General features: G+C 52.2%; 4 protein-coding genes and 3 non-coding genes across 11 annotated transcripts; 5 read left to right on the top strand and 2 right to left on the bottom strand.

The window, feature by feature from the left end:
* Nucleotides 1-747: 747 nt before the first annotated feature.
* RAB34 (RAB34, member RAS oncogene family) lies at nt 748-5306 on the bottom strand. Of its 4 annotated transcripts, none has more exons than XM_054572954.1 (11): nt 5206-5306; nt 4094-4306; nt 3789-3880; nt 2892-2960; nt 2688-2789; nt 2519-2583; nt 2342-2393; nt 2076-2157; nt 1462-1552; nt 1223-1330; nt 748-1140 (listed from the first exon to the last, which is right to left on the bottom strand). In XM_054572954.1, exons 2-11 carry the CDS (start codon nt 4145-4147, stop codon nt 1073-1075), a joined length of 783 nt encoding a protein of 260 aa, XP_054428929.1. In that variant the 5' UTR covers nt 4148-4306; nt 5206-5306; the 3' UTR covers nt 748-1072. The 4 variants fall into 4 exon arrangements, with proteins under 4 accessions (XP_054428929.1, XP_054428930.1, XP_054428928.1 ...); XM_054572955.1 differs by lacking the exon at nt 5206-5306 and adding an exon at nt 4974-5087 and having other exon boundaries at nt 2892-2957; XM_054572953.1 differs by lacking the exon at nt 5206-5306 and adding an exon at nt 4974-5087.
* Nucleotides 5307-6329: 1023 nt separating this feature from the next.
* RPL23A (ribosomal protein L23a) lies at nt 6330-9668 on the top strand. The gene is made up of 5 exons (XM_054573217.1): nt 6330-6405; nt 7000-7183; nt 8610-8786; nt 9309-9378; nt 9603-9668. Exons 1-5 carry the CDS (start codon nt 6375-6377, stop codon nt 9615-9617), a joined length of 477 nt encoding a protein of 158 aa, XP_054429192.1. The 5' UTR covers nt 6330-6374; the 3' UTR covers nt 9618-9668.
* Nucleotides 6848-6911, top strand: LOC129070376 (small nucleolar RNA SNORD42). The gene has a single exon (XR_008529118.1). It is a non-coding gene; the product is annotated as a small nucleolar RNA SNORD42 (small nucleolar RNA).
* On the top strand, nt 8470-8540 carry LOC129070377 (small nucleolar RNA Z17). The gene has a single exon (XR_008529119.1). It is a non-coding gene; the product is annotated as a small nucleolar RNA Z17 (small nucleolar RNA).
* On the bottom strand, nt 8995-11961 carry TLCD1 (TLC domain containing 1). Of its 2 annotated transcripts, XR_008529107.1 has the most exons (5): nt 11768-11961; nt 11364-11446; nt 11188-11270; nt 9766-10658; nt 8995-9059 (listed from the first exon to the last, which is right to left on the bottom strand). XR_008529107.1 is itself a non-coding variant. In XM_054573216.1 (4 exons), the coding sequence occupies exons 1-4, from the start codon at nt 11959-11961 to the stop codon at nt 10275-10277; spliced, it is 744 nt and encodes a 247-aa protein (XP_054429191.1). In that variant the 3' UTR covers nt 9669-10274. The 2 variants fall into 2 exon arrangements, 1 of the variants encoding a protein (XP_054429191.1); XM_054573216.1 differs by lacking the exon at nt 8995-9059 and having other exon boundaries at nt 9669-10658.
* LOC129070378 (small nucleolar RNA Z17) lies at nt 9422-9493 on the top strand. Its single transcript, XR_008529120.1, has one exon. It is a non-coding gene; the product is annotated as a small nucleolar RNA Z17 (small nucleolar RNA).
* Nucleotides 11962-14337: 2376 nt separating the features above from the next.
* On the top strand, nt 14338-23903 carry NEK8 (NIMA related kinase 8). The gene is made up of 15 exons (XM_054572958.1): nt 14338-14402; nt 17407-17612; nt 17857-18089; nt 18327-18458; nt 19196-19404; nt 19569-19648; nt 19731-19912; nt 20008-20158; nt 20552-20628; nt 20937-21054; nt 21698-21848; nt 22086-22249; nt 22354-22512; nt 22697-22855; nt 23246-23903. The coding sequence occupies exons 1-15, from the start codon at nt 14356-14358 to the stop codon at nt 23272-23274; spliced, it is 2097 nt and encodes a 698-aa protein (XP_054428933.1). The 5' UTR covers nt 14338-14355; the 3' UTR covers nt 23275-23903.
* The last annotated feature ends 380 nt before the right edge of the window (nt 23904-24283 follow it).

Below are 24283 nucleotides of genomic sequence, written 5' to 3' on the forward strand. Positions count from 1 at the left end.
AAAGATACCACTCATAATTTTATGTGTATACCCCTAATATAGTTAGATGTTAGATAGGACATCTTTTGAATAAGAATCCAGCCCTTACCCTTAGACCCTACACTCCTGGGCCAAAACTATCCAAATCTTAATCACTTCTGTGTTCCCCTCAGAGAAGCATCTTTTACTTTTATTTTTTAAAGATTTTATTTATTTATTTTCAGAGAGAGAGAAAGGAAGGGAGAAAGAGAGGGAGAGTAACATCGATATGCGAGAGAAACATGGATTGGTTGCCTCTTGCACACCCCCAACTGGGGACCTGGCCTGAAACCCGGGCATGTGCCCTGACTGGGAATCAAACCGGCAACTTTACAGTTTGCAGTCTGGTGCTTAATCCACTGAGCCACACCAGCCAAGGCAAGAAGTATCTTTTAAAGGGAAGGTGAGAAGAGGCTAAAAAAAATTAAATAAAAATATTATCCAATGGTAGAAATTTGACTATAAGCACCAAGTAGGAGGACACAGTTGGGAGGAAGGGATCAAAGGAAAGGGCTCTCAGAACCAACAATTCAGATCTCGCTCAATGAGAGTACAAGCCCCTCAAACCTGGTCCCTGAGCTCCCAGGCTGCCCAAGGCCTGCCCAAGGCCCAGCGATGGCCGGCGTCCCAGCAGGAGGCTTCAGTCTCAAGATCGCCACACAGGCCCGCCCATTCCATTTCCCTCCTCCTCAACAAAGGATTCCAACCCCCAAACTGCTAATACCAGAGAATTTAATGCATAAGGCACCGTGTAAGTCTGGGATCATTAAGCATCCTCATACCCAAAGGGCCCAGCAAGTGGAGCAAAAGAAGCGGGGATCGCCTCTCTACTGCTGGGCACCCTGGGGAGCCCCTGGAGGAAGGGGCATCCAGTCTTTGGTGTGGTGTCTAGGGGCAGGAAGTGACTAGCATGGTCCCAACTGCCCCTCTGGGGGCACTGCCACCAAGGTGCAGCTCTTTGGTCTGTAATAACAGTTAGTGCAAATGTCCAGGGGTAGAGGTCTGGGGGAGTCGAAGCGGCACGGTGCCCCAGGGCTGAGCAGTCCCTCATCCCTCAAAAGCAACATGTAGGTTTCTTCTTGCTGGCAGTTAGGTACAGGTTGTTGTCATCACTGTTGATGCCTGAAGAAGAGTGGGAAATACGTGAAGCAGGGATTGGAGGTTCGCCATGCTCTCTGCCACCCTCATCCAGGGGGGCACTCACGGACAACATCCCCAATGCGCCGGGCCCCCGATTTCTCCAGCTCAGCCAGCACATTGGCCTCAAAGGTCAGCGCCGCCACACGGAAAAAGAATTCCCGGACATTTTCACCTGACACAGGGAACAGACGGGTGTTTAGGGGCAGTTCCAGGCCCAGATCATTGGGCACAGCTGGAGTTGTAGGAGTGAGAGGCAAGGTAGGCGGAAATGCCGCAGCAGAAGGCCTGAAGACTCTAACTCACCAGTGAGAGAGGAGACTGCCCAGTACTCAGCCTTCATCTCTTGGGCCACCTGGAGTGCGTCTCTCTCCATTAACACATACTGAGCAGGAGTCTGAAGAGAAGTCAGAGTCAGCCCTGGTGGGTAGCTCAGTTAGTTAGAGTGTCGTCCCAAAACACCAAGGTTGTGGGTTTGACCCCCAGTCAGGGCACATACAAGAATCAACCAGTGAATAAACAAATAAGTGGAACAAATTGATGTCTGTCTGTCCGCCCCCACTCCCCACCCTTTCTCTCTCTCTCTCTCTCAAATCAATCAATTAAAAAATAATTTGTTAAATTAAAAAAAAAAAAAAGCCCTGGCCAGTGTGGCTCAGTTGGTTGGAGGGTTGTCCCGGTCAGGGCACATATCTAGGTTGTGGGTTTGATCCCCAGTTGGGGCACTTATGAGAGGCAACCAATCGATGTTTCTCTCCCTCCCTTCCCCTCTCTCTCAAATCAATAAGCATGTCCTCGGAGGATAAAAATAAGTAAGTAAATGAATAAGTAGTAAAATTTAAAAAATAAAAAGAAAGTCAGAGTTAGACGCGGGAAGGTTCTCTCACCACGTTGGGAAGTCCCCCCACTGGCACACTCACACTCAGGTCCTTCTTGGAACCCACAAGGAAGAGAAGCACGTTGGAAGGGTCGTTCTCCTTGAGGGCATCAGCTAGCCACTGCCTGCCACAGATGGCGGACAGCAAGAGATGAGGTGGGCAGGCTCCTTCCGCTGACCCTCACATGCCCAGTTTTCCTCTCTCTGCTCCTAGATGCAGTCTTCCCTTCCCTACCATGTCCCTGACCACCCCCCTTTTCTGAACCCTCTCTTCCCAAAGCCCCAGTTTATTTCAGCATCCCCACATACTTGGTATGTTCCAGGGAGGCCACATCATTCAGGCTGAAGACAATGATGATGGCTGAAAGAGTAGCAAAAACAGTCCCAGGCTGACAGGGAGGCACTACCTGCTCTTTTCCACAGTCCCCTCAGGCCTAGATTAGAAGCCAGGTGCACCCACGCACCCCACTTCACCCAGCCCCGTACCTTGAGCTCCTCGGTAGTAGGTCGATGCAATGCATTTGAATCTCTCCTGTCCAGCAGTATCCCAGCTGGGAGGAAGAATGGGTGAAACAGCGGTATGGGGTGGGAGGAGGGTAGATGGGATGTAGGTGCCAGAGGAAGAAATGGCTGGAAGAGTAGAGGAAGCACTTACAGCTGCAGGCTGAAGGGAACACCCAACACCTCAAATCGTTCCATCTCAAAGTCCACTCCAATGGTGGCCTTGTAATTCTTATCAAAGGTGTCCTTGCAGAACCTGAGGGGGCACCAGATGCTCTGGTCCTGAGCCCAGCCGATCTGGCTAGGCCTCGACCTGCCCTGCCCAGCCCAACCCAACTCAGCTCAAGCATTCTCTTACCTATTAATGAGGCAAGTCTTCCCCACCGACAGGTCCCCCACCACAATGACCTTGGAGATTTTAAATCTGCTGGACACAAGAGGAGACAGGAGGAGTGGGCACTAGTTCCTTCACTCTCAGGAGTCCCAGTGTTCCCTAGGAGGTCTGCAAAGGCAGCTGCACCCAGGCTGCAGCTCCCATGGCCACCAGGCCTCCTAGCCATCTTTCCTGGGCAGATGTGCTGGCCAGGAGTGTTTCGTGCTTCAGTATCAGGGAGACACGAATTTGAATTCCAGCTCTCACACTGACTAGCTGTGTGACTTAGGACAAGTTACTTAGCCTCTCTGTCTCAGCTTCAACATTTGAGTGGATATTTAGAATATATTTTATTGGGTTATTAAGAAGGTGAAAATGGGATATGTTTTATATTCTGAAACATACCTCACAAACACATTTTAACATCTCTGAAAGCAGGGTATATCTTAAAAGTGATGTGTTTTCCATTTAATAAAAGACAATAACAGCATCCAACACACTGCCTGGCACACAGTAAATCCTACATTAATAGTGGCAATAGTTATTAGTATCCCCTTTTTTTACCCACACATGGACTCATAGATGTAGGCACAGTCCCTGCCCTGGGCCCTGGGGCCCAAAAGGATGGTATGTAGGAAGATGAGCTGGGGACCACCTCCCTCTCTGTCAGAAATTGAACTGCCACCTTTCAGCAAACCCCATGTCATTGGATTCACCATAACTGCTGAAAATAAAGGGCTTGGCACAGGGTCATAAAAAGGGGGAATAACCATATAGCTGGTACGAGGCGCAACGGGTCCTCAGGGGAGTGGACATCACCACTGCCTTGACTACAGAGTGTCCTGGGACTTCCTCTCTTTGTTTTGGGTGTCTCCAGCTCACCCCACGGTGCCTGTCCGGTGCTCCTGGCAAGCGCAGGTGACCCGGGGGTGGAAGTCTTTGTGCATGTGCAAAGCGGCTTCCTTCCTCAGGTACTGAAAGGGATAGAGGAGAGTGAGACTCATCCACCATTGGCCCTTGACCGGCAGCCAAGCAGCCTGGAGCTGGGGGTGGGGAGGGGACCACCCAGAAGCAGCAGGCCTAGCTGGGTGGCAGGGCTGGGCCCAAGCCTCTAACTGGCCTGGTGCCGCCTCCTCCCCGCCCATGCACCACCGCAGCCAGAAGCCCGACGTGGCCCTGACGCCTACCTGGGGCAGCTCCGCCAGGACGCGGTCCCTCCGCACCGGCGCCAGAATGTTCATCTTGCCCGTGGCCTTGTCGGGTGTCCTGAGAAGGCGCGGAGGCCTGATCTGCCCCAGCGACCCGGGCCCGTGGGGACCCGACAATCACCCGCGACCGAGGAGTCCCGACTATAACTCGGGGCCAAGGGGAACCTGCGGGAGCCCGCGGCCTCGGGGAGGCTACGATCACCGAGGGCCACGGAGATGAGACAATCACCCGGGGCTGGGGTGAACCCACAATCACCCGAGCCCGGGGCGTCCCAAACACGACTCGGGGGCGGGGAGACCCTTCGGCCGCCAAATGGGGGTGAGGAGTCCCGTCCCGGGGATCCCGGGCCCGCGCGGACCCCACAATAACTCGGGGCCGGACAGTTCCTACAATAACTCGAGGCCGCGGAGACCCGACGACAAGTCGGGGTTGGGGCGGCCCCACCATAACAGAGCGATCCGAGGGCGCAGGAGAGGCCCCACCACACGGGGTCAGTGTGGGCAGGGACAGCACTGTGAGGCCGCGAGCCACTGCAGAAGAGGGCGAGGGGCCCAGTCCGCTGCGGGGCCCCGCGTCCCACTCGACTCTCCTTCAACGAGCCCTGTAACATGATCCCCGGAAATTCCTGGAGAAGGGCCGCCCCCTGCCCCTCTCCCGGCAGTTCCCGGTCTCGCATCCCGCCCCGGGCTCCCCATCCTCTCCTCCTCCCTGCACTGCCCTAGCTTAGGGTCCCTCGACAGACGCCTCCTCGGGGACCAAGACCGCCCCCACCCAGGCTGGAACCTGCCCAAATAGGGAACCCCAGGTTGCTCTGCCCTGCACCTCTGTGCCGGGCTGAGCCCCCACGAGGACCCTTACCCAGCCAAACTGGTGATGGGGAATCGGTGGCCGCTGCGCAGCATCTGGCTGCGCCGGGACCCGCAGGGAGGGGTAAGGGGGAGAGAAGGGGCCCAAGGAGAGGCGGCGCTTCCCTCCTCAACTCCAGGCCCGGGACGTGACTCATCGAGTCTGCCCCCGCTCGCCCTTCAGCCCTGGGAGGTGGGGGGTGGGTAGCGTAGAGGGGGTGCCAGAGGCGAAGCTGGATGCCCACCATGGAGAGAGACGTCCGAGGTCTGGCGTCTTTTCCTCGAAGGCGATCGTGTAAATTGAGGAGTGGGCAGGCTGAAGACCAAGCCGCCTCCCTTGTTGGAGGATAAAGGAGGGCTAGATGGATCGGGAACTCCGCCCTTCGGGGAAGTCACTGCTCTGGAACAAGGGGACTCTCCTCTGGCACTGGCCTTCTTCGCTCTGACCCCTTTGGAATCTTCCCAAAGACAACTTTTCCCTTTTGCAGTTTTGCAGGATAGAATTAGGGTAGCACAAAACAAATCTCACCGTTAAAGGCGAAAGCAGGTTCCCCGAGGCGAGGAGAAAGATAAAAAGAGAGGGTGGACACACACCCTCTGAGAAGCAAACTAGAGCCTTGTTAAACTTTGCTGTGTGTCCGGAACTGAATGTGAGGCTGCAAAGATGACCCGGGCAGGGAAGGGAAGACTACTTAAAGGCAAGAAGGGACTGTGAACGGAATTGACGTACACAAGAACAAGCGAACGCTGGAGATATCCGTGCACTGGGTGTTTGGAATATTGGTAGAATTTTTTCAAGAGTATTGTCAGGAAAACTTATGAAATCTGCCGTAGGTAAAGAGGGGAGATGTGCCACCTTCTACCTCCTTTAGTACTTCGTTCCTCTCCTCTGCCTGAATCGATTTTTTTTTTTCTGCCACCAAACCACCCTTTTGATAAGCCACGTCTCAATCTCAGGACTCAATTTCCACAAATGTTATTTGAAGGAGTTGGGCCTGACAAATTCTGCTCTAACGTTCTAGAACTTCGCTTCATTCTCCCTGAGTCAATCTAATTATATCTATTACAGTTTGCAATGTTACTGCCTCCTGGAACTGCAATTCTTTTCTCTGAAGTTGCTCAAGATGGGAAACGCTCAGGACTAGACACGAGTGGCAGCTGGCTGTAAGCTTCACCCTCCGCAGCAGATAAACACGTCTCCGAAAAACTACAACCCCCAAGAAGCTTTAGGGTCTTAGGAGGGGAGGGGTAGCGCATGCTTAGTTCCTTTCCGGAGGAAATTAATCCTAACTACTATTCCCAGCTAGCACCGCGCTACAGATTACCCAATCAACTTTAAGCAAAAAAGCATCGCGAGTCTTCGGTGCGACTTGGCTCTATAAGCCCGTGGGGACGGGCCTAGGAAACCCTTTTCATGAAGATGGCGCCGAAAGCTAAGAAGGAAGGTGTGTGCTGGGGTTTGTGGGGGTAGGAACACAGCTGGCTAGCCTGGGATCCCTACAGAGTGAACGAACTGAAAGGACCGTGGCTGAGCTAAGGCTTGGGGTGTCAGCTCCGGAGCTGCTCCTCCCGTTTTGGCCGGGCAGTGGTGCGCGTGGGCCCAGCCGCATGCGTTGGCCTCCCGTTGAAGGGTGAGGGGAGGGAAGCCGACAGCCAGATAGTTAGACTCAGAGGAACTACACGCGTCCACAGGCCTTCACTTTTTTCCTTTTTTTCCTTAACTTCTCATTTTCATTATAGACAGCTGTATAATCTCCCAGGATGGCTGTGCGATGGTATATATAAAACTACTCGCACGCATTCTGGCAAGTATCAAGCGTTCTAGCATTGCTGGTTACTTTTTTCTGTGTCGTATATCTGGAGTTACTCCAAGCGTGCCCCAGTATCGTGCATATGATGGAAAATTTTTAATCTGAGACTTGTGATGTCTTCAAAGGAACCACTGATGCGCGTGTAGCCTGGGGCGCCCACTACCGGTCTTAAGGCCACAAGTGATCGATTTCTGAAACCGGGACCCACGTTTTCTTTCCTTTTCTCAGCCCCTGCCCCTCCCAAAGCCGAAGCCAAGGCAAAGGCTTTGAAAGCAAAGAAAGCAGTGCTAAAAGGCGTCCACAGCCACAAAAAAAAGAAGATCCGCACGTCTCCCACCTTCCGGAGGCCTAAGACACTGCGGCTCCGAAGGCAGCCTAAATATCCTCGGAAGAGCGCTCCCAGGAGAAACAAGTCAGTACTGCCCTGTACCCTTTTTCTCTCCCCTCCACTTTATAAGAGAAAGTTTATATAGAAAGGTAACTGAAGTAGTAGAGGTGAGCCGGCTGGGCTGTGAAGGCTACCAAACTTAAAACTTGGCTTCTCAAAAACATGTAGTACTTAATGTGTTTCCCTAATGGGGTTGTGAAGAGATTGTTAATGCCTTATTTAAGAACAAGAGGAGACCGTTTTTACTATTGGCAGCAATTGTTTAAAACAACCCATAGTTAGTGCCAGGGTTAATTAATTGTTAATTATCACTTCATATTGTTAGGTTCCACTTTCTTGGAAGTATAAAGTAGGACTTAGATGTTCTTTATTGTAGAGCTCCAGGTTTAGTTCATTCTTCATAGCACCTGTTGCTGTAGGGAGTAGTTCTTGAAGGTGACAATGTGGGGTGATCCAGGTTGTTAAAGGAGATTTATTCATCTGCATTGGACAGTGAAGGCTTGCAACAGTGTATATAAACTTTTTTCATTCACTCCCAATTTTTTACACTCAGGTAATGGTTAGGGAGAGATTGGGCGAAAGGTTGGGTTACTTTAGTATTTTGGTGTGATGCCACTGTTAATAACAGACCATGGGAACCACAGATTAGAGATGAGATATGGTGGTACGATGCAGTGGGTTGTGTCTCTGGAGGAAAGCACTTGACAGTCTTTTTTACCCCTATTTGAACCTAGCATTTAGTGTAATGAGAGGTTGAGACCTGACTTAGAGCTTCAAAATGAGAAGGTGGTGTCTGTGTGAATAGAGTATTGCTTCTCTGAATTTCAGGGGAGAAACTGTTGTAGTTGTGTTTAAGCCATTGTAAGTTTAACCTGCGCTGTAAATAAAAAGTTGCTCTCAAGAACTGATGGCCCTCAAGCCAGTTTTTAGCAACCAGAGTGGGTAGAAACAGCCTCATAGTAAAGCAGCAACATTCTTTGGAACTCTGGCCTGGGTTTCAAGATGCTGCAGTCTAGCTTTGTGCTTTTCAGTTTTAACTTCTTAAGTCTTAAATTTTACCCAGAAATTTGCCCTTCAGAAATGTTGAGGTAAAGGTTTAAAAAAACACATAAACACCAACAACAGAAAAAGAAACAAAACTCGGGAAAAAAAATGTTTTAAAGAGAAAGAAGTGTTCAGGTCAAATACAGAATGACTGGTTTGGGACTCAAGATGACTCTTTAATTACTTAAAAGATGAAAGCCCTTCAGGTAAAAGAAAGTGCACATGGTTCTGCTCCTAGGCTGAGCTCCCAGGTCCCTAGGGTTCAGGTTGCAGATGATGACACTGTTTGGCGACCAAAGTCTGACAAAAATGATTGCTACTCATTGTCTGATGCACCTTGGCTTTAAAAGAGGTCCCATCCTTTCTACTGGGCTCAGGCCAAGTGACCCCATTTTACCTCCCCAAGGCTTGACCACTATGCCATCATCAAGTTCCCCCTGACTACGGAGTCAGCCATGAAGAAGATCGAAGACAATAATACACTTGTGTTCATTGTGGATGTCAAGGCCAACAAGCACCAGATCAAACAGGCTGTGAAGAAGCTGTATGACATTGATGTGGCCAAGGTCAACACCTTGATCAGGTGAGTGGGGCCCCAGGGGCTAGGGAGGAGGCTGGGGCCTCAGAAGCCAGGGAACCTGAATGGCATGAAATACCTTAAAATTCCTTGATGCTGCTTTTGGGGTCAGAGTAGGTTTTAGTGTGCAAGCCTTGAGGAATGAAGAGCCCCCGCTGTAATTATAGTCCTCTGTATGGACTATGGACTTGAGGAATCAACAGCTGTCCTGCCTCTAGGACTTGATGTATGGGGTTGGAGCTCATTTTCTTGATTCCTACCTCTAGGCTGAGGCAGACCCTAGAGTAAGAGAAAATTATGTTGGATTACCTGGATTTAAATGTCCTGTGGTGTTTCCCAAAAAAGGGCATTGGCTTTGTAACCTAGTGGCTTTCTTAGCTGCTTCTGTGCCAATGACAGAAAAAAAGTCACTATTTGATAGAAAATCACTAGTATGAACAAAGGAACCCCTAATGCCCCAGAGACTGTACGGGGAGGGTAGGAGGGCACTGGGGGTTGCAGCGACTAAGCCTGCTTTCTCCACCCTAGGCCTGATGGGGAGAAGAAGGCGTATGTTCGACTGGCTCCAGACTATGATGCTTTGGATGTTGCCAACAAAGTAAGCTTTCTTTGCCACGAAACTCCTTAACAACCACCCCCTGGGTGCCAATGATGTGTCTATTCGCGACCAAAGTCTGACTTTTGCTGATTAGCCTTAACTAACTGACTGCACCCTCCTAAATAGGCCTTACCCTATGCCCACATTATGCTTTTTAACCGTGAAATTGCAGCTTAATCTTTACATTTCAATTTCGAGTAACAAAGCTCCCTTTTGTTTTTCAGATTGGGATCATCTAAACTGAGTCCAGCTGGCTAATTCTAAATATAAAAATTTTATACTATGTGCTTCTTTATGTTGATTTCTGGTTGGGCTGGGGGGTGGGGCGCCATACTGTGGTACATACACACTAAAGAATAGTTTGGGTAAGACTCCTTGGACACTTACCCTGATGGAACATTCAGCACTATCATTTCACCATGCTTGTTACAGTCCTGGTGGCAGGAACTCAGCAGATTTTTATGATCCAGACTGGGGTTCATTGTCCTAGGACAACTAGAGAACTTGCCTCTGTCATAGGATTAAGTGAATAAGCAAGACTTTTTTATAAGAACCCTTTCCTTTATCCCTGGAAGAGGCTTTGTATGAAACCAATACCCAGAGTTTTCATCAGCATCCATTTCAGGGCAGTGTGGGTTGGCTGGCTTTCGGGTACCTTTTCCCCACACCCATCTACCATGTCCAACCGGTCTGTCTGCTTCCCTCACCCTTGCCCAAGAAAGGACAAGGACTTCAGAGAAGTGCTTTCATTAGTGTTTTCAATAGTGGGCGCAGGCTTGAAAGGTGGAGAGCCTGGATGTCCCAGGTTTGGGGCTGAGTCTTATCTCAGTTTATGCCTGAGGCTGTTCTCCTTGGCTCTTTGCAGTCCTTGCCACAAGTCCCAGGCTCTGTGCCTCTCACTCTGTTAAGAACTTGTCTTTGTGTTGTGGGCTAGGCACACGTTCAGGGCAAAAGTCTGAGCGGAGGAGGCGGGAAAAGTAGATGAGGATCATGATGTCCAGCATGAGCAGGATGCCCAGCAGAAAGGTGCCTTGGGTCACCTCACTCACATAATGCAGGAAGAAGTGGGTGAGATAGGCCTGAGGGGCCAGCCGGAAGAAGAAATACATGACCAAGTTGACATACTTGTTGATCCGGTAGAGGAGGAGATTCTGGGCATTGTTGATCTTCATCATCATGCGAATGGTGAGGAAAATGTTGCTGACCTCTACCAGTAGTGTTATGACACCCCCACCTACAAAACTGCTCCAAAAGATGCCTGAAAAGAAGGCACCCATGGCCTAGAGGGCAAAGGTGAGAACAGGTTAGGAAGTTGATACCAACACTTCACTGGAAATTGGCGGGAGTATCAAGGCTATCACATTGAGCCCTGGCTGGTGTGGCTCTGGATTGAGCACCAGCCTGTGAACCTAAGGGTTCGCACTCAGGGCACATGCCTGGTTTGTGGTGGAGGCAACACGCAAGAAGTAACCAACTGATGGGTGTTTCCCTCCCTGCCCCTCCCTTCTCAAAATCTTTAAAAAGAAAAAGGCTATTAGATTGAGACTGGAAAGTCTTAGCCTATTCGCTTTCTTCTGGCATACAGTTTACAGTGAATTCAACGCAATTAAATTTTGATCCCTATATAGAGTTTAGTTTGTTTAAGGTACTAGGTGAGGTTATGGAGTTCTAGCCTTAAATAGTGAACCAAGGGCCCAGATTAGCATCCGACGCTGGGAGGATGTAGGACACAGGGTGTGAACTGAGTTCAGAAAGGGTGGAAACTAAAGTTGCGAGCACCAGGCCTATACCACACCCTCTGCTCCTCACCATGACATGATGGACCAGGTATTCCCAAGAAGCTCGAGCCTGACGACTAACCACGATGTCCACAGTGTCGTGGATGAAATAACCTAGCAGAGGGATGGGTGAAGAGGTCATGAAGGGGACTGAACAAGAAGCTTCTTATTCCTCCACCTACTTAATGCTTACTGGGAAAGACTTACCTGCGGAGAAGCAAACGAGCAGATAGCCAGAAAGCGACCATGCCGTCTCAATCTCTACTAGCAGCTCTGGGGTCTGCCATATACTGAAAGGGAGGGAAGAACGCAGTTTTTCATCTCCCCATTCCCAAAGATCTTCAACTCCCCCATTACCCTTGCCGGTCCCGGAGGAGTCCGGAGCTCGCTGTATTAACTAGGAAGCGAGGAGGGGCTTGCCTGAAACCCAGGTGTCTGTCTCCCCTTTCCCAAGTGAGATCCCCTTCTCCTGGGGCCGCAGCCGCACGGGATTGGATAGCCTTCCAGGCAGGGAATCATGTGAGGCTGCATGGCTTCAGCTCGCCCATGAGTGATGGGGAGAGTAACGCGGGATTCCCTGGCCACTTTTATTCCCCGAGTCCTTCACTCACCACAGCAGAGCCCAGATCCCTGACACAATGGAATGGGCGAAGGAGACGAGCAGGTTGTGCCAGCGCCAGGTGCGCAGGGGGTCGGCGCGCACGTGCGCGGGCAGGGGCAGGCGACTCAGCGCGCGCCGGAGCGCCCGGAAGGTCAGCGTGGCGCCCAGGAGCAGCAGCAGGGCGGGGTGCAGCAGTAGGGGCATGCTGGCCCTCCCTGCCGTCGGTCTGTCCGCCCTCTAGACGGCCTCCTCGGGCTGTTCGGCGAATGGAGTTCCCGCTCGAGCCACTGCACTTAGGACGCCTCTCCCGCCGGCTTCCAGCCGCACACAGTTTTTCGCGGAGCCCTCTAGGCCCCTACGCTCCTCCTGTCCCCTCCCAGCGGGCCTCTGCCCCCGCCCCTGGCCGCCGGCGCCCCCGCCCCGCCCCGCCCCGTCCGCCTTCCCCCGCCCCTCCGGCGCCTCCGCTGAACAGAGGGCACTAGCCCCATCTCCCGGGGGGCCTTCCGCGCTCCGCCTCCCTCCCGCGGACTTCGGAGGCTGTCCTGGGGCGCCGCCGCAGAGGCACCCCTCCCTGGCGCCTCCCGACTGCCGACTCGCTCTCTTGGCTTCATTATCCCGCGTCCCACTTTCCGCGGGGCAATCGGCTCCCCAGTCTGGGCGAGTGTGGCGAGCACTCTCTCCGCCCTCAAATGCTTTCTGGACACACCCACGACTTTTAAAATCGGTCCAGGGGGTGGATCGGAGTCTCGCCTCGATCTACAATCTTTGCCCAGTCCCTGTTCTTTCACTAGGTCACTAGCTTTTTCAGGGTAGAGCCGGACGTGTTTACCTGCCTCTACAGGGCCCCGCACAGAGTCGGTGCCTAGAAACTGTTGATTAACCCATCACCACCCCTCTTCCCAGCCCGCTTTTGGGCTCCTGGGGTCAAGCGGCTGTACCAAACCTCCTTCAGACAGTTCGACCTCTCTTCTCCCGGCTCCCTGGAGGCTGGAGCGGGGAAGACTGCCGATTTTTCTAGGGTGACCCTCACTCTTCAGACCAGTGGCCTGGAGCATTTGTATCTCGTGGCCACTAGGTGTCAGTCTGTACTCACCATGGCGTGGGACTGACAGCCCCTCCACCCCGCGACCCGGCTCCGCCTACAAAGAAACGAGGTGGTACTTTTCGGGAGTTACCCAGCCAGACTATAGCGAAGAGAGGAGCTGCTAGAAGCCGGTCGGGAGCAGGGGGCGGGGAAAGGGAGGGGGGCGAAGTAAGGAAAATTGTAGGTTGTAGTTGGGGGCGAGAGAAAAAGTGCTGCACAGGGAGGAAAAACCAGAAACCTGAGGCGCCAGATACCCAGAGGCCGAGAGGTCCGGGTGTTTGCTTTGCTTGCCCTTATGGCTCCACGGTTACACATTAACCCCCGTGGGGCTCCTGGGTCAACCAAAGCCCTACTGGTTTCTAGGTGAGAGCACGCGTGTCCCAGGTGAGCAGCTTTACCCCTTTGTGCTTGCTCCCGCTCCCCTGGGCAGCTTTGTATGCCGGCCAACACCGGCTTGAGCCCGCAAGGGGCCCTCCTGGGACCCTGCCTAGTGGTCATTCCACGCGGGCAGGTTTGAGCACCCTTTCGAGGGATGTGATGGGAACAGAAGATAAACACACCATTCCTCACCCACTCGGAAATAGGGACGCTATCCCTTAGCTAATCACCATCCTCTTGCTCCTTAACTGAGCTTTTATTGACTCGTGCAGAGCAGGAGATGCTAGGGAGACACACGTAATTAAACTCACTTCTGGTCAAGAACCTAAACAATCGTACTAACCTCTGAGCAGAAGCTTAGAACCTATAGGCCAAACGGGTGTCTCTCCTCCCTGACGTTTTAGGATAGTGGTCCACTTCCCTCCCATCTTCTCTTAAAGAGTTTCTCCCTAGCTGAGCGTTGAAGGCAGACTACCCTGTGGCAGCATGGTGTCTGTGCAGCTGGGGGGCTGAGAGTGCTGACGAGCGCAGTGTTCACTAGTCGGAACAGCCCGGAAACCATGTCACATCCTCCGTAGGTGAATCATCTTGCCCAGGTCGCGGTTTAGCGAGTCCCTCCATAGACAAACACGAAATTAACCGGGCTCCCTGTCCCGTAGACCGGAGCGTCGCTCTCGGTTCAGTTTTGGTAGTGTCTATCGTTCACGTGCCAATGAGAATCTGCTCTTTTCGAAACAGTCACTAGTGGGCAAAGAGCGGGGCAGAGAGAGGTCGGTCCTCGTTTCCCTCCCTCATTTGACCTGCGCAGGGTACCTCCCTCGCCTTAGGAAGCTCTGCGAGGGGCGGATGAGGCCACGAGTGTGGGGAAGGTACAGTGGAGGCCTTTGCGAAGCACGCCAAGAAACGGCATATGGCGCCGTCCTTGCTGGGACCCTGGAAAAGCAACCCTGAGGATCCGGGTTGCAGGAAAGGTGAAAAAGCGCAAAGAGAGTTGTGACGATAAACCAAAACGCAATTCCAATTGCGGCTCCCAGTAATTTTCTTGCAGTGTAGGGGGCGTGGCTCTAGAGTGGGTGGGTTCGCGCACGCGCTGCGTCTGCGTATAAGGGGTTCCGGAAATGTGACTGAGAAATGAGATGGAGAAGTACGAGCGGATCCGAGTTGTGGGGAGAGGTGCCTTCGGGTGAGCCAGGGCTCTGGGGGAGGAAATTATTCAGGGAGAGGGAAAGTAAACTCCAACTCTGTCCGCGAAATCGCAGTCTGGTTAGCCCCGCCCCTAGGCGTGAGCTCCCACTCTGGGAAGCCCCGCCCAAGCTTCCGGTCCCAGTCCAGGTTGCGAGACTCAGCTTCTAAGCAGGTCACGCCCCCGGCAAGCCTTTGCGCCCCCGCAGAGTTCTGGTATTTGATGATGGACTCATTCATTCAACAAAAATTGAGGCTCTCGGTGCTGGGAATACAGTTAAGATCAAAACAGGCGTGATCTTTTCCCTCTCAGAGCTTACAGACTATAGGAAAAATGTACAATAAGCAAGATATTGTTAAAGCAGTTATTAACAAGCTGCGAGAACAAGGCGCACACCAGAGAAGTATTTTTGGGAGTGGTCGAGGAAATTTCTCTGAGAAGTGAAGTTTAAGGCCAAGACTTGAGAAATGAGTACCAGTCTGAAGGTGAAGGCAGAGCTTTTCAGGTCCTCACGTGGGAAGAAATTCAAAGTATTCAAGAAACAGAAAAAGCCTGGCATAGTTGGAATGTAGTGTGCAAGGTAAAGAATGCTATAAAATGTGAGGACGGGGCCAGCCTTAGGCTCCGGTAAAATGTGTTAAAGTTATTTGCAGTGTAAAGGGAAGAGATTTAACCAGCGGATGTGTTCGTGATATGATTTGCATTTTAAAAATATCTGGCTGCTGTGTGGAATTTAGATTTGAGGATGACAAGAGTGAAGAGGACCATTTCTAAGGCTAGTGCAGTGTTTTTAGTCAAGAAATGATTTTGCGGAGGGTTATAACAAAGGGCACAGAGGAAAATGGATGGGTTCACAATATTTTGGAGGTAGAAACAGGATTTACTGATGTGTTAGTGTGGAGGAAATATTCTGGCATGATTTTCAGGTGTCTGAATTTAATAACGGGAATGGTGCTGTTATTTGCTGAGACAGAAAAGACTGAAAAAGGAAAGGTTTTGGGGACAGGAATGAGGAGTTTTATTTTGAATTTGTTAAAATTTAGGATGCTTGTGAGACAGTCAGGTAGAGATGCAAAGTAGGTAGTTGGATATGTGAGTCGGGCTCAGACGAGAGGTCAGAGCTGAAAATACAAAGTTGATACTTAGATGATCATCTTATAGTACATTCATTCAGCAGATACTGAGCTCCTACTATGTGCTGGGATATGTACTAGATTATGCACTGGGGATATAGTGGTGAACAAGAAAGAACAAGAACCCTGCTTTAAAAAAACAAAAGATTTTATTTATTTTTAGACAGCGGGAAAGAGAGAGAGAGAAATATCAATGTGTGGTTGACACACATACCCTCTCCTGGGGACCTGGCCTGCAACCCAGGCATGTGCCCTGACTGGGAATCAAACCAGTGACCCCTTTGGTTTGCAGGCTGCCACTCAATCCACTGAGCATACCAGCCAGGGCGCTTTTTTTTTTTTTTTTTTTTAAAGGCTGTATTTATTTCTTTTTAGAGAGAGGGGAAGGGAAGGAGAAACAGAGGGAGAGAAATGTGAATTGGTTGCCTCTTGGACATGCCCCAATCGGGGACTAACCCACAACCCAGGCATGTGCCCCAACCTGGAATCGAACTGGCAACCTTTCACCGTGTGGAAGGACACCCAACCAACAAACCACATTGGTCAGGGCAAGAACCCTGCTTTTATGGACACTGAACACAGACTTGAAAAAAAAATGGTATTTTATGTGCCAGGCACTGTGCTAAATGTCTTACATGCATTTTATTTTCCTTCTTTTTTTTTAACTTAAAAAAATTTATTTATTTATAGACAGAGGGGAAAGGAGGGAGAAAGAGAGGGAGAGAAACATTGATGAGAGAGAGAAGCATCTATAGGCTGCCTTATGCACAACTCCTATTGGGATAGAACTCACAACTCAGGCATGTTCTCTGACCAGGAATTGAACCAGCAACCTTTTGCCTTGCAGGACTATGCCCAACCCACTGAGCTACACTGGTCAGGGGCTGAACCCTATATGATTTTATTAATCAATATTACCCCAATAATTTCAATAAAAATTCAAAAAAAAAAGATTGTTTAAAAAAAGAAAACACTATTAACTTTAAAGTCTTGTGGTAGATTTTCAAAGGCAAGCTAATTGACTTGCCTTAGGTCTCAGAGTTTGTGGTTAGTGTTCCTCATTCCTAAGCTCAATGTTCTGTGCACTTAGATGTCCTTAGTCACTATCCAGCCACCAGGCCTTCCCAGCCTGATATGTGGCTGGAGGCTAAGCAGGTGCCTTAATAATGAAATGAAGTGAATAATGAAGGAAAGAATAATGTAGATAGATATTTGAGGATTTTTTGTTTTGATTTTTAATTCGCTTATCTTATTTTTGCATACCCTAAATCAGAATCCAGCTGTGACAAGGGCTCCTACATAGAATATTTTCCTGATAGACTTCACAAGTTCCTATTTAGAGCAGAATCAGTATGGCTTATTTAATTGCTTTGGTTTTTTTAGCCCAATACTGCTTTTCTTATATCTTTTTAAAATTTATTTTTTATTGTTCAGATACATTCGTCTCCATTTTCCCGCCAACACTTTCTCTTGCCCCCACCCACCCCCCTTACATGCATTTTCTTATTTGATCGCCTTAACAACCTTGTGAGGTCAATTCTGTTTTCCAGATGATGATGTCACATAATCCAAGCCCAGATAATTAGTAGGAGGAAGAGCCAGGATTTGAACCCAGACAGTTAACTTCAGCATCTGTGGAAACTTAAAGAGATGAAGACTAACTTTGCCTCATTGTGCCTGTGGTGAAACTGAGTCTCAAATAGCTAATTGACTTGCCTTAGGTCTCAGAGTTTGTGGTTAGTGTTCCTCATTCCTAAGCTCAATGTTCTGTGCACTTAGATGTCCTTAGTCACTATCCAGCCACCAGGCCTTCCCAGCCTGATATGTGGCTGGAGGCTAAGCGGGTGCCCACTGCTGTGCTGTGTCCTCAGGATTGTGCACTTGTGCCTGCGCAAGGCGGATCAGAAGCTGGTGATCATCAAGCAGATCCCAGTGGAGCAGATGACCAAGGAAGAGCGGCAGGCAGCCCAAAATGAGTGTCAGGTCCTTAAGCTGCTCAACCATCCCAATGTCATTGAGTACTATGAAAACTTTCTGGAGGACAAGGCCCTCATGATTGCCATGGAATATGCACCAGGTGAGCCAGCCTTTTTGCACTGGCCTGGCTCCAAGGGCCTCTCACCTCTGGGACAGACAGACACAGATTAGCTTAGCCAGCTTCCCTCCTTGGAATGGGCTTGACTGAGGGTAAGAGGTATAGAATTCTGACCCCAGTAGAGTGATGCTGGGAGGACCTTGCCCCATCTGGGTGTGTAGTTTCATAAAAGAAAAGCCTCAGGCCTGGAAAAGATTGGATCTTGACCAATCCCTTGCGGCTGCAGGTGGCACCCTGGCTGAGTTCATCCAAAAGCGCTGTAACTCCCTGCTGGAGGAGGAGACCATCATGCACTTCTTTGTGCAGATCCTGCTTGCACTGCATCACGTGCATACCCACCTCATCTTGCACCGGGATCTCAAGACCCAAAACATTCTTCTTGACAAGCATCGCATGGTTGTCAAGATTGGTGACTTCGGCATCTCCAAGATCCTTAGCAGCAAGAGCAAGGCCTACACGGTGCCTGGGCATGGAGGGGACCTCAAGGGAGCTGGAGGTTTTGAGGGCCAAGGCCCACTCTGTAACCCTGCCTCCTACCCCACCTCCTAAGACCTTGGCCCCTTAGCCCCAGGTTGGGTTGTCCTTTAGGAGGAAGCACTTTGGCCTGCTTGGAGGAGAAGCTGTGTCCAAGTGGCCCTGTGGGGAGAGCCCTTGGTCTTCCCTCCCAGGGCTGTAATATTAGTTTCCTTCCTGTAGGTAGTGGGCACTCCATGCTACATCTCCCCTGAACTGTGTGAGGGCAAGCCCTACAACCAGAAGAGCGACATCTGGGCCCTGGGCTGCGTCCTCTATGAGCTGGCCAGCCTCAAGAGGGCCTTCGAGGCTGCGGTGAGTAAGCACCCCCAAGGGGACAGCCAGGACATCTCTATCTCCCTCCCCGTAAAGTCCCAGACTCCAACTGCTTCTGTGATTCTTCTCTTGTGGCTGAGTCACGCCTCCCTCATCAGACTGGTGGATTACACCAGGGCAGGGCTGTGGCTTCCTTCAGACTATAGAATTCCTGAGGGTGGGCTTGGGTCCCCCCTTTAAACTGAGGGCTCCTGCCCTGGCCAAGTGGCTCAGTTGGTTGAAGCATCGCCCTGTACACCAAAAGGTTTCAGGTTTCATCCTCTGTCAGGGCACATACCTAGGTTGAGGGTTTGATCCCTGGTCAGGGTGCATACAGGAGGCAACCAATCCGTGTTTCCCTCTCTCCCTCTCTCCTGCTCTTTCCCCCTCTCTCCCCCTTTCCCCCCACCTCTCTCAAATCGCTGAACATACCCTCAGGTGAGGATTAAACTGAGGGCCCTGAAGGCAGGGCTTCACCATCAGATTAGGGACCTTCCTAAAGGCGAGACTTAAGTTTTCCCTACAACCTGGGGTTTCTGAGAACATAACTGCAGCTCCCTTATAAGAGGTTCTTGAAAGCAGGGTTTGGGTCCCCTATCATTTTGGGACTACCCTCACCAGCCTGAAGGCTCCTGAGCACAGGACTGAGGACACCCATCAGATGAGGGGCTGGGGCTGGACCTACTTAAGAGCTGGCCTGAGGCGTTAGCCAGTCCCACAACTTGGTGCCTTCACAGAACTTGCCAGCGCTGGTGCTGAAGATCATGAGTGGCACCTTTGCACCCATCTCTGACCGGTATAGCCCTGAGCTGCGCCAGCTGGTCCTGAGTCTGCTCAGCCTGGAGCCCGCGCAGCGGCCACCACTCAGCCACATCATGGCGCAGCCTCTCTGCATCCGTGCCCTCCTCAACCTCCACACAGACGTGGGCAGTGTCCGCATGCGGAGGCCTGTGCAGGGAGTGGGGAAGGGGGCCCTGGGCAGCAGGGGGCACCCAGTGGGAGCACAGTAAGACCGGGGCATAGGGGCCCTCAGGGCAAGTCCTCTAGTCCTGCGTGTGAGAACACCAGGCAGGGTTGGTCTGTGTCCTAAGGCCCCCATCTGTCCCACAGGGCAGAGAAGTCCCTGGCCACTGGGCCACCCTTGGCCCCAGGCAGCACAGGGAGCAGGTCGACCAGTGCCCGCTGCAGGGGTAAGTCCAGCTGACCTTCCGGTCCCCTTGGACACCATGCCATTCCCACCAGTTTAATAAGCCTGATGAGCTGTCCCCACAGGCATCCCCCGGGGACCTGCGCGACCAGCAATTCCGCCACCGCTGTCATCCGTGTATGCGTGGGGTGGGGGGCTCAGCGCTCCTCTGCGGCTGCCAATGCTCAACACAGAGGTGGTTCAGGTGGCTGCTGGGCGCACTCAGAAGGCTGGCGTCACACGCTCTGGGCGCCTCATCCTGTGGGAGGTAAGCAGGCTGGGGTGGGCCTAGAGTTCGGGGAGGGTGTGCCATAAGGACAGGGGGTGGTGCTCAGGCTCCCTGCCGTTCTGTCTCTTCTGCAGGCCCCGCCCCTAGGTGCGGGAGGGGGCGCCCTCCTCCCTGGGGCAGTGGAGCAGCAACAGCCCCAGTTCATCTCACGTTTCCTGGAGGGCCAGTCAGGTGTGACCATCAAGCACGTGGCCTGCGGGGACCTCTTCACAGCCTGCCTGACTGGTTAGCCCTCGGAAGATTACCCTGTGGGGACCCTGTTGTCTACCTCTTTGCCTGTCATTTACAAACTGCTCTATTAATAATGCTTCTACCTACTAGTAAGCACCAGAGGTCTACTTAAACAATCTCTTTTACCCTTCACAATAGGCCTGGCGCCGTAGTTGCAGCATCCCATTTGCCAGATCTGGAAACTAAGGCTCAGGAGGCAACGTCACTTGTCCAAAGTCACATACTTGGGAAAAGAGATCCCTGTCCTTATTTCTCCCCCATTGCATCCTTCTAGCCTTAGCCTCCAGCTAACTTTTTCATGCTTCTCCAACCCAAGGTTGGACTGGTCTATTTGGAAAAACAACCTAATCTCTCTTCTTTCCCTTTGCTCACTGCCCCGCTCCCAAGACCGAGGTATCATCATGACTTTTGGCAGTGGCAGCAATGGATGCCTAGGCCATGGAAGCCTCAATGACATCAGCCAGGTAGGTGCTGCATGTACTTCGGGAAGGAGGAAGTGGGGGAGATGGCAAGGAGCATGTCTGAGAGCTGACGCCCAGGTTGGGGGCTGGGGGATCTTCAGCAACTACAGGTCCCTTGAGCTCCCAGGCTGCACCTTTTCTGGGCAGCATTAGGGGAAGTACAGAAAGATCAGGCTTCCCCTAGTGGTTGCAGTGGTAGTGGGGGGAGGTAAAGAAAGAACCGCCTTGTGAAAATTTGCAGCTTCCGACTTTGTCTATACAGGGGATGTTGAGTCCAGGCCCCTTGCCCACAGTTTCCTTTCTTACTCTAGCCCACCATTGTGGAGGCCCTGCTGGGCTATGAGATGGTGCAGGTGGCCTGTGGGGCCTCCCATGTGCTGGCTCTGTCCACTGAGCGAGAGTTATTTGCCTGGGGCCGCGGAGATGGTGGTAAGCTCTCCACCCTGTTCCAGCCCCTAGCTCCATCTCACAGCACGCCCAGCTATAATTCGTTCCCCTTTGCACCCACCTTCCACCCCATGGCCTATTTTCTCCTCCTCCTCTTCTCTCCAATTCCATTCATTCACTCAGCAAACCTTTATTGCACACCCACTATGTGCCCACCTGTGCTGGGTGCTGAGACAAGATGAACAACGTATCACTTCCTTCAGGTACTTCTGAAAGAGATTTCATTCATCCACCAGCTTTCACTGTGGCCCTCTCTGGGTCAGGCATCAGGCTGGGCAGTGAAACTAGAGATGACTTAGATACAGTTCCTGTCCTCTGGGAGGGCTCTGATGGGGGGAAGAATGACACATCATCATGACAGAGGACAGAGAGCATCAGGACTCCACCCAGGGTCCAGAGGTGCAGGAACTCAAGGAATGGCAAGGGACTCTACCTGAAGGGGTAGTGGTGGCACCTGTATAGGGCCTTAAAGGAAGAGTGGGATTTTGACCAAAGAGGGGCCAAGGATGGGCATTTCAGGCTGAGGGACAGCTCACTCACACTGTTACTGCCTCCCTGTGAGTCCTCATCCTGGCCTCACCAACCCTAAAGCTCGGATGAGCCCCATCTCGGTTTCTCCTTATAGGCCGTCTGGGACTTGGCACCAGGGAGTCCCACAGCTGTCCTCAGCAGGTGCCTGTGCCGCCAGGACAGGAAGCCCAGCGGGTTGTATGTGGCATTGACTCCTCCATGATCCTCACTGTGCCTGGCCGGGTCCTGGCCTGTGGGAGCAACAGGTGATTAGGTGCTCCAGGATGACTAGACTGTCCCCTTGCCATCCTTGGCTGCTAATGCTCCATCTATCATTGCCTACCCTCCACCAGGGATTAGAACTGAGAAGGGTGGGGGGTGCTGTTGATTCAACTCAGAGTGGTATCTGTCCCTTGGTGCATCAACGCCGGCATAGGTAGGTAGATGTAGGACAGTTTATAAGAACAGTGTCATTTGGGCTTGGCTTCTGGCTCTGCCCTCAGATTCAACAAGCTGGGCCTGGACCACCTCTCCCTGGGGGAGGAGCCTAGCTCCCACCAACAAGTGGAGGAGGCTCTGAGCTTCACACCACTAGGTTCTGCACCCCTGGACCAGGAACCCCTGCTGAGTGTGGACCTGGGCACTGCTCATTCAGCTGCTGTGACTGGTTAGTAGGACCAGGACAGGGAGGCAGGAGGGGGACTCTGTTGGTCTCTTTGGGACCTCAGTTGAGGCGCCCCTTTTCTTCTTTTCCTCTCTTCTTCCTTACAGCCTCTGGTGACTGTTACACTTTCGGCAGCAATCAGCATGGGCAGTTGGGCACCAATATTCGCAGGGTCAGCCGAGCACCTTGTCAAGTCCAAGGCCTCCAGGGCATCAAGATAGCGATGGTGGCCTGCGGGGATGCCTTCACTGTAGCCATTGGGGCAGGTGATTAGTGGGCCCAATGGGGGCAGATAAGCGTATGGGCAGGCCCGTGGACAATGGGAGGGGGTGTCATGCCCAGGTCTGCTGAACTCAGCAGCCTCATAGTGAGACCAGTACAGCAACCTGGAGGGACATTGCTCACTAAGCTGTGTCTTTCTGTTTCCCTCTTTGGGATTTTCTTTGGCAGAAGGTGAAGTATACTCTTGGGGCAAAGGGGCTCGAGGTCGACTGGGAAGGAGGGATGAGGATGCTGGACTCCCTCGTCCAGTGCAGCTGGATGAGACACACCCCTACACAGTGACTTCTGTGTCCTGTTGCCATGGAAATACTCTTCTGGCTGTTCGCCGTGAGTTGAAACTTTTCCCACCTCACCCACACAGGGTTAACCCAGCTGGCTCCTGCCCACACCCCTATCCTTGATGGTCACAGTCCAAGTCGCTAAAAGCATCTTTAGTCCCCAAATGAATGAAAGCAGAAGCTGTGGGGTAAAACTGAGTTTCCTGCCTGAGGTGGGCAAGGGTGGGTACTTTGGGGCCTCATGGAAGGGCTGTCTTCACTGTTCCCAGGGCCCAAGTGTATTTTTCTCCTCCTGCCCCCAGTCCCGTTGAGTTTGAACATCTATTTCTGGTCTGGCAGAGTCTAGGACTAGTGTGGAAGTGGGAGCAGAGGTGGGCAGTGCTTGTTAGAGACACTGCCCTCTGGGAGGCTGCAGAGGTTTCTCTTTTGTCCTCTCTAGCCGTCACAGATGAGCCGGTCCCCCCGTGAGGCAGCTGGGTACAACTCTGCATCACCCTGCTATTGCTTCTCTGACTGTTCTTGAAAAGTACAGGTCCCTGAGGCATGACTGTCCCCACCCTGGATTGTGTCCCATGGGGTATAAGAACTCATGAAGCTTCTGAGCTGCTTTTAGCCCTGGATATGTAAAACTTAACCCACCCTATCCTCCTAACATCTCCGGTTTCCCTCCCCACCTCTTCTCTTAAGTCAATGCCCCCAGGGTCCAGCTTGCCCAGAGCTGGAAGCGGACCTAACCTTTGGAAACAGGGTGGTCTTCAGAGCCTTGGCAGAAAAAGGCTGGAGATGGGTGTGGTTCTACCCAGACCCTGCCCTTTCCCCCAGCCGTTAGAAAATGCATCCCTGGTGCCCACTGGGACTGCAGCTCAGTGCTTTGGAGCGGGACAAGCAGGGCCTGCCTGGACTGGCCATTCCAGCACCTAGCCTGTGCATTGCCTGGGGCAGGGAGGTCCTAGGGAGCTTTTGTCACCTGCATGTCACCTGGCATCCTTGCTGAAGGTTGCCCCTCACCCCTTGCCATTCTTCCAAAACAGGTTGGGGGAAAGGGTAATTGGCTGGAGCAGTCCAGTTTCCAGATGCCTGGGAAGTAGCGTCAATAAAAACATCAGTTGCCTGCCTAGAGTGTGGTCTCTTCGGGAGCGGGGAGTGGCTGGCCAACACCCTAGAGTTGGGCTGGGCCCCCTATCTCAACTGCAGGGCCATGGTCAAGGAAAGAATGTGGGCGCAGCCTAAGGCTGGGGCCGAGTTTCCTCTGGCCCAGCGCCCAGCCCTGCCTCCCCTCCCCAGCTGAGCTCCCAAGATCTGGTTGCCAGGCTTCAGCTGCCTAGCACCTGGAAGCTGGAGTCCCGGGCTTCTGGGAGACACGTGGCCCCGAGAGCGAGAGCGAGAGCGAGAGCGAGAGCAAGAGCGAGCTATACACTGGAGAGAAGTGAACGGTTGTAGTACGGCTGGCCCGTCCCCCGGGGTCCTCCGCCCCACT

This window comes from Pteronotus mesoamericanus, unplaced genomic scaffold, assembly GCF_021234165.1.
Source record: "Pteronotus mesoamericanus isolate MK-2021 breed Mesoamerican mustached bat unplaced genomic scaffold, CSHL_Meso_final contig_246, whole genome shotgun sequence".
Classification (NCBI taxonomy): domain Eukaryota; kingdom Metazoa; phylum Chordata; class Mammalia; order Chiroptera; family Mormoopidae; genus Pteronotus; species Pteronotus mesoamericanus.

Excerpts from the sequence above, each read along its gene's own strand:
- RAB34 (XM_054572954.1), bottom strand. The coding sequence starts at position 4,147 with ATGAACATTCTGGCGCCGGTGCGGAGGGACCGCGTCCTGGCGGAGCTG. Across the intron at positions 1,553-2,075 it reads GTTCCAAGAAGGACCTGAGT|ACTCCTGCTCAGTATGTGTT; the intron begins GTGAGTGTGCCA and ends ACTTCTCTTCAG. Across the intron at positions 1,331-1,461 it reads GGCAGTCTCCTCTCTCACTG|GTGAAAATGTCCGGGAATTC; the intron begins GTGAGTTAGAGT and ends TCCCTGTGTCAG.
- RPL23A (XM_054573217.1), top strand. The coding sequence starts at position 6,375 with ATGAAGATGGCGCCGAAAGCTAAGAAGGAAG. Across the intron at positions 6,406-6,999 it reads GCCGAAAGCTAAGAAGGAAG|CCCCTGCCCCTCCCAAAGCC; the intron begins GTGTGTGCTGGG and ends TCCTTTTCTCAG. Across the intron at positions 8,787-9,308 it reads AAGGTCAACACCTTGATCAG|GCCTGATGGGGAGAAGAAGG; the intron begins GTGAGTGGGGCC and ends TCTCCACCCTAG.
- TLCD1 (XM_054573216.1), bottom strand. The coding sequence starts at position 11,961 with ATGCCCCTACTGCTGCACCCCGCCCTGCTGCTGCTCCTGGGCGCCACG. Across the intron at positions 11,271-11,363 it reads GCTCGTTTGCTTCTCCGCAG|GTTATTTCATCCACGACACT; the intron begins GTAAGTCTTTCC and ends TCCCTCTGCTAG. Across the intron at positions 10,659-11,187 it reads ACCTGGTCCATCATGTCATG|GCCATGGGTGCCTTCTTTTC; the intron begins GTGAGGAGCAGA and ends TTTGCCCTCTAG.
- NEK8 (XM_054572958.1), top strand. The coding sequence starts at position 14,356 with ATGGAGAAGTACGAGCGGATCCGAGTTGTGGGGAGAGGTGCCTTCGG. Across the intron at positions 18,459-19,195 it reads AGAGGGCCTTCGAGGCTGCG|AACTTGCCAGCGCTGGTGCT; the intron begins GTGAGTAAGCAC and ends GTGCCTTCACAG. Across the intron at positions 19,649-19,730 it reads GACCAGTGCCCGCTGCAGGG|GCATCCCCCGGGGACCTGCG; the intron begins GTAAGTCCAGCT and ends CTGTCCCCACAG.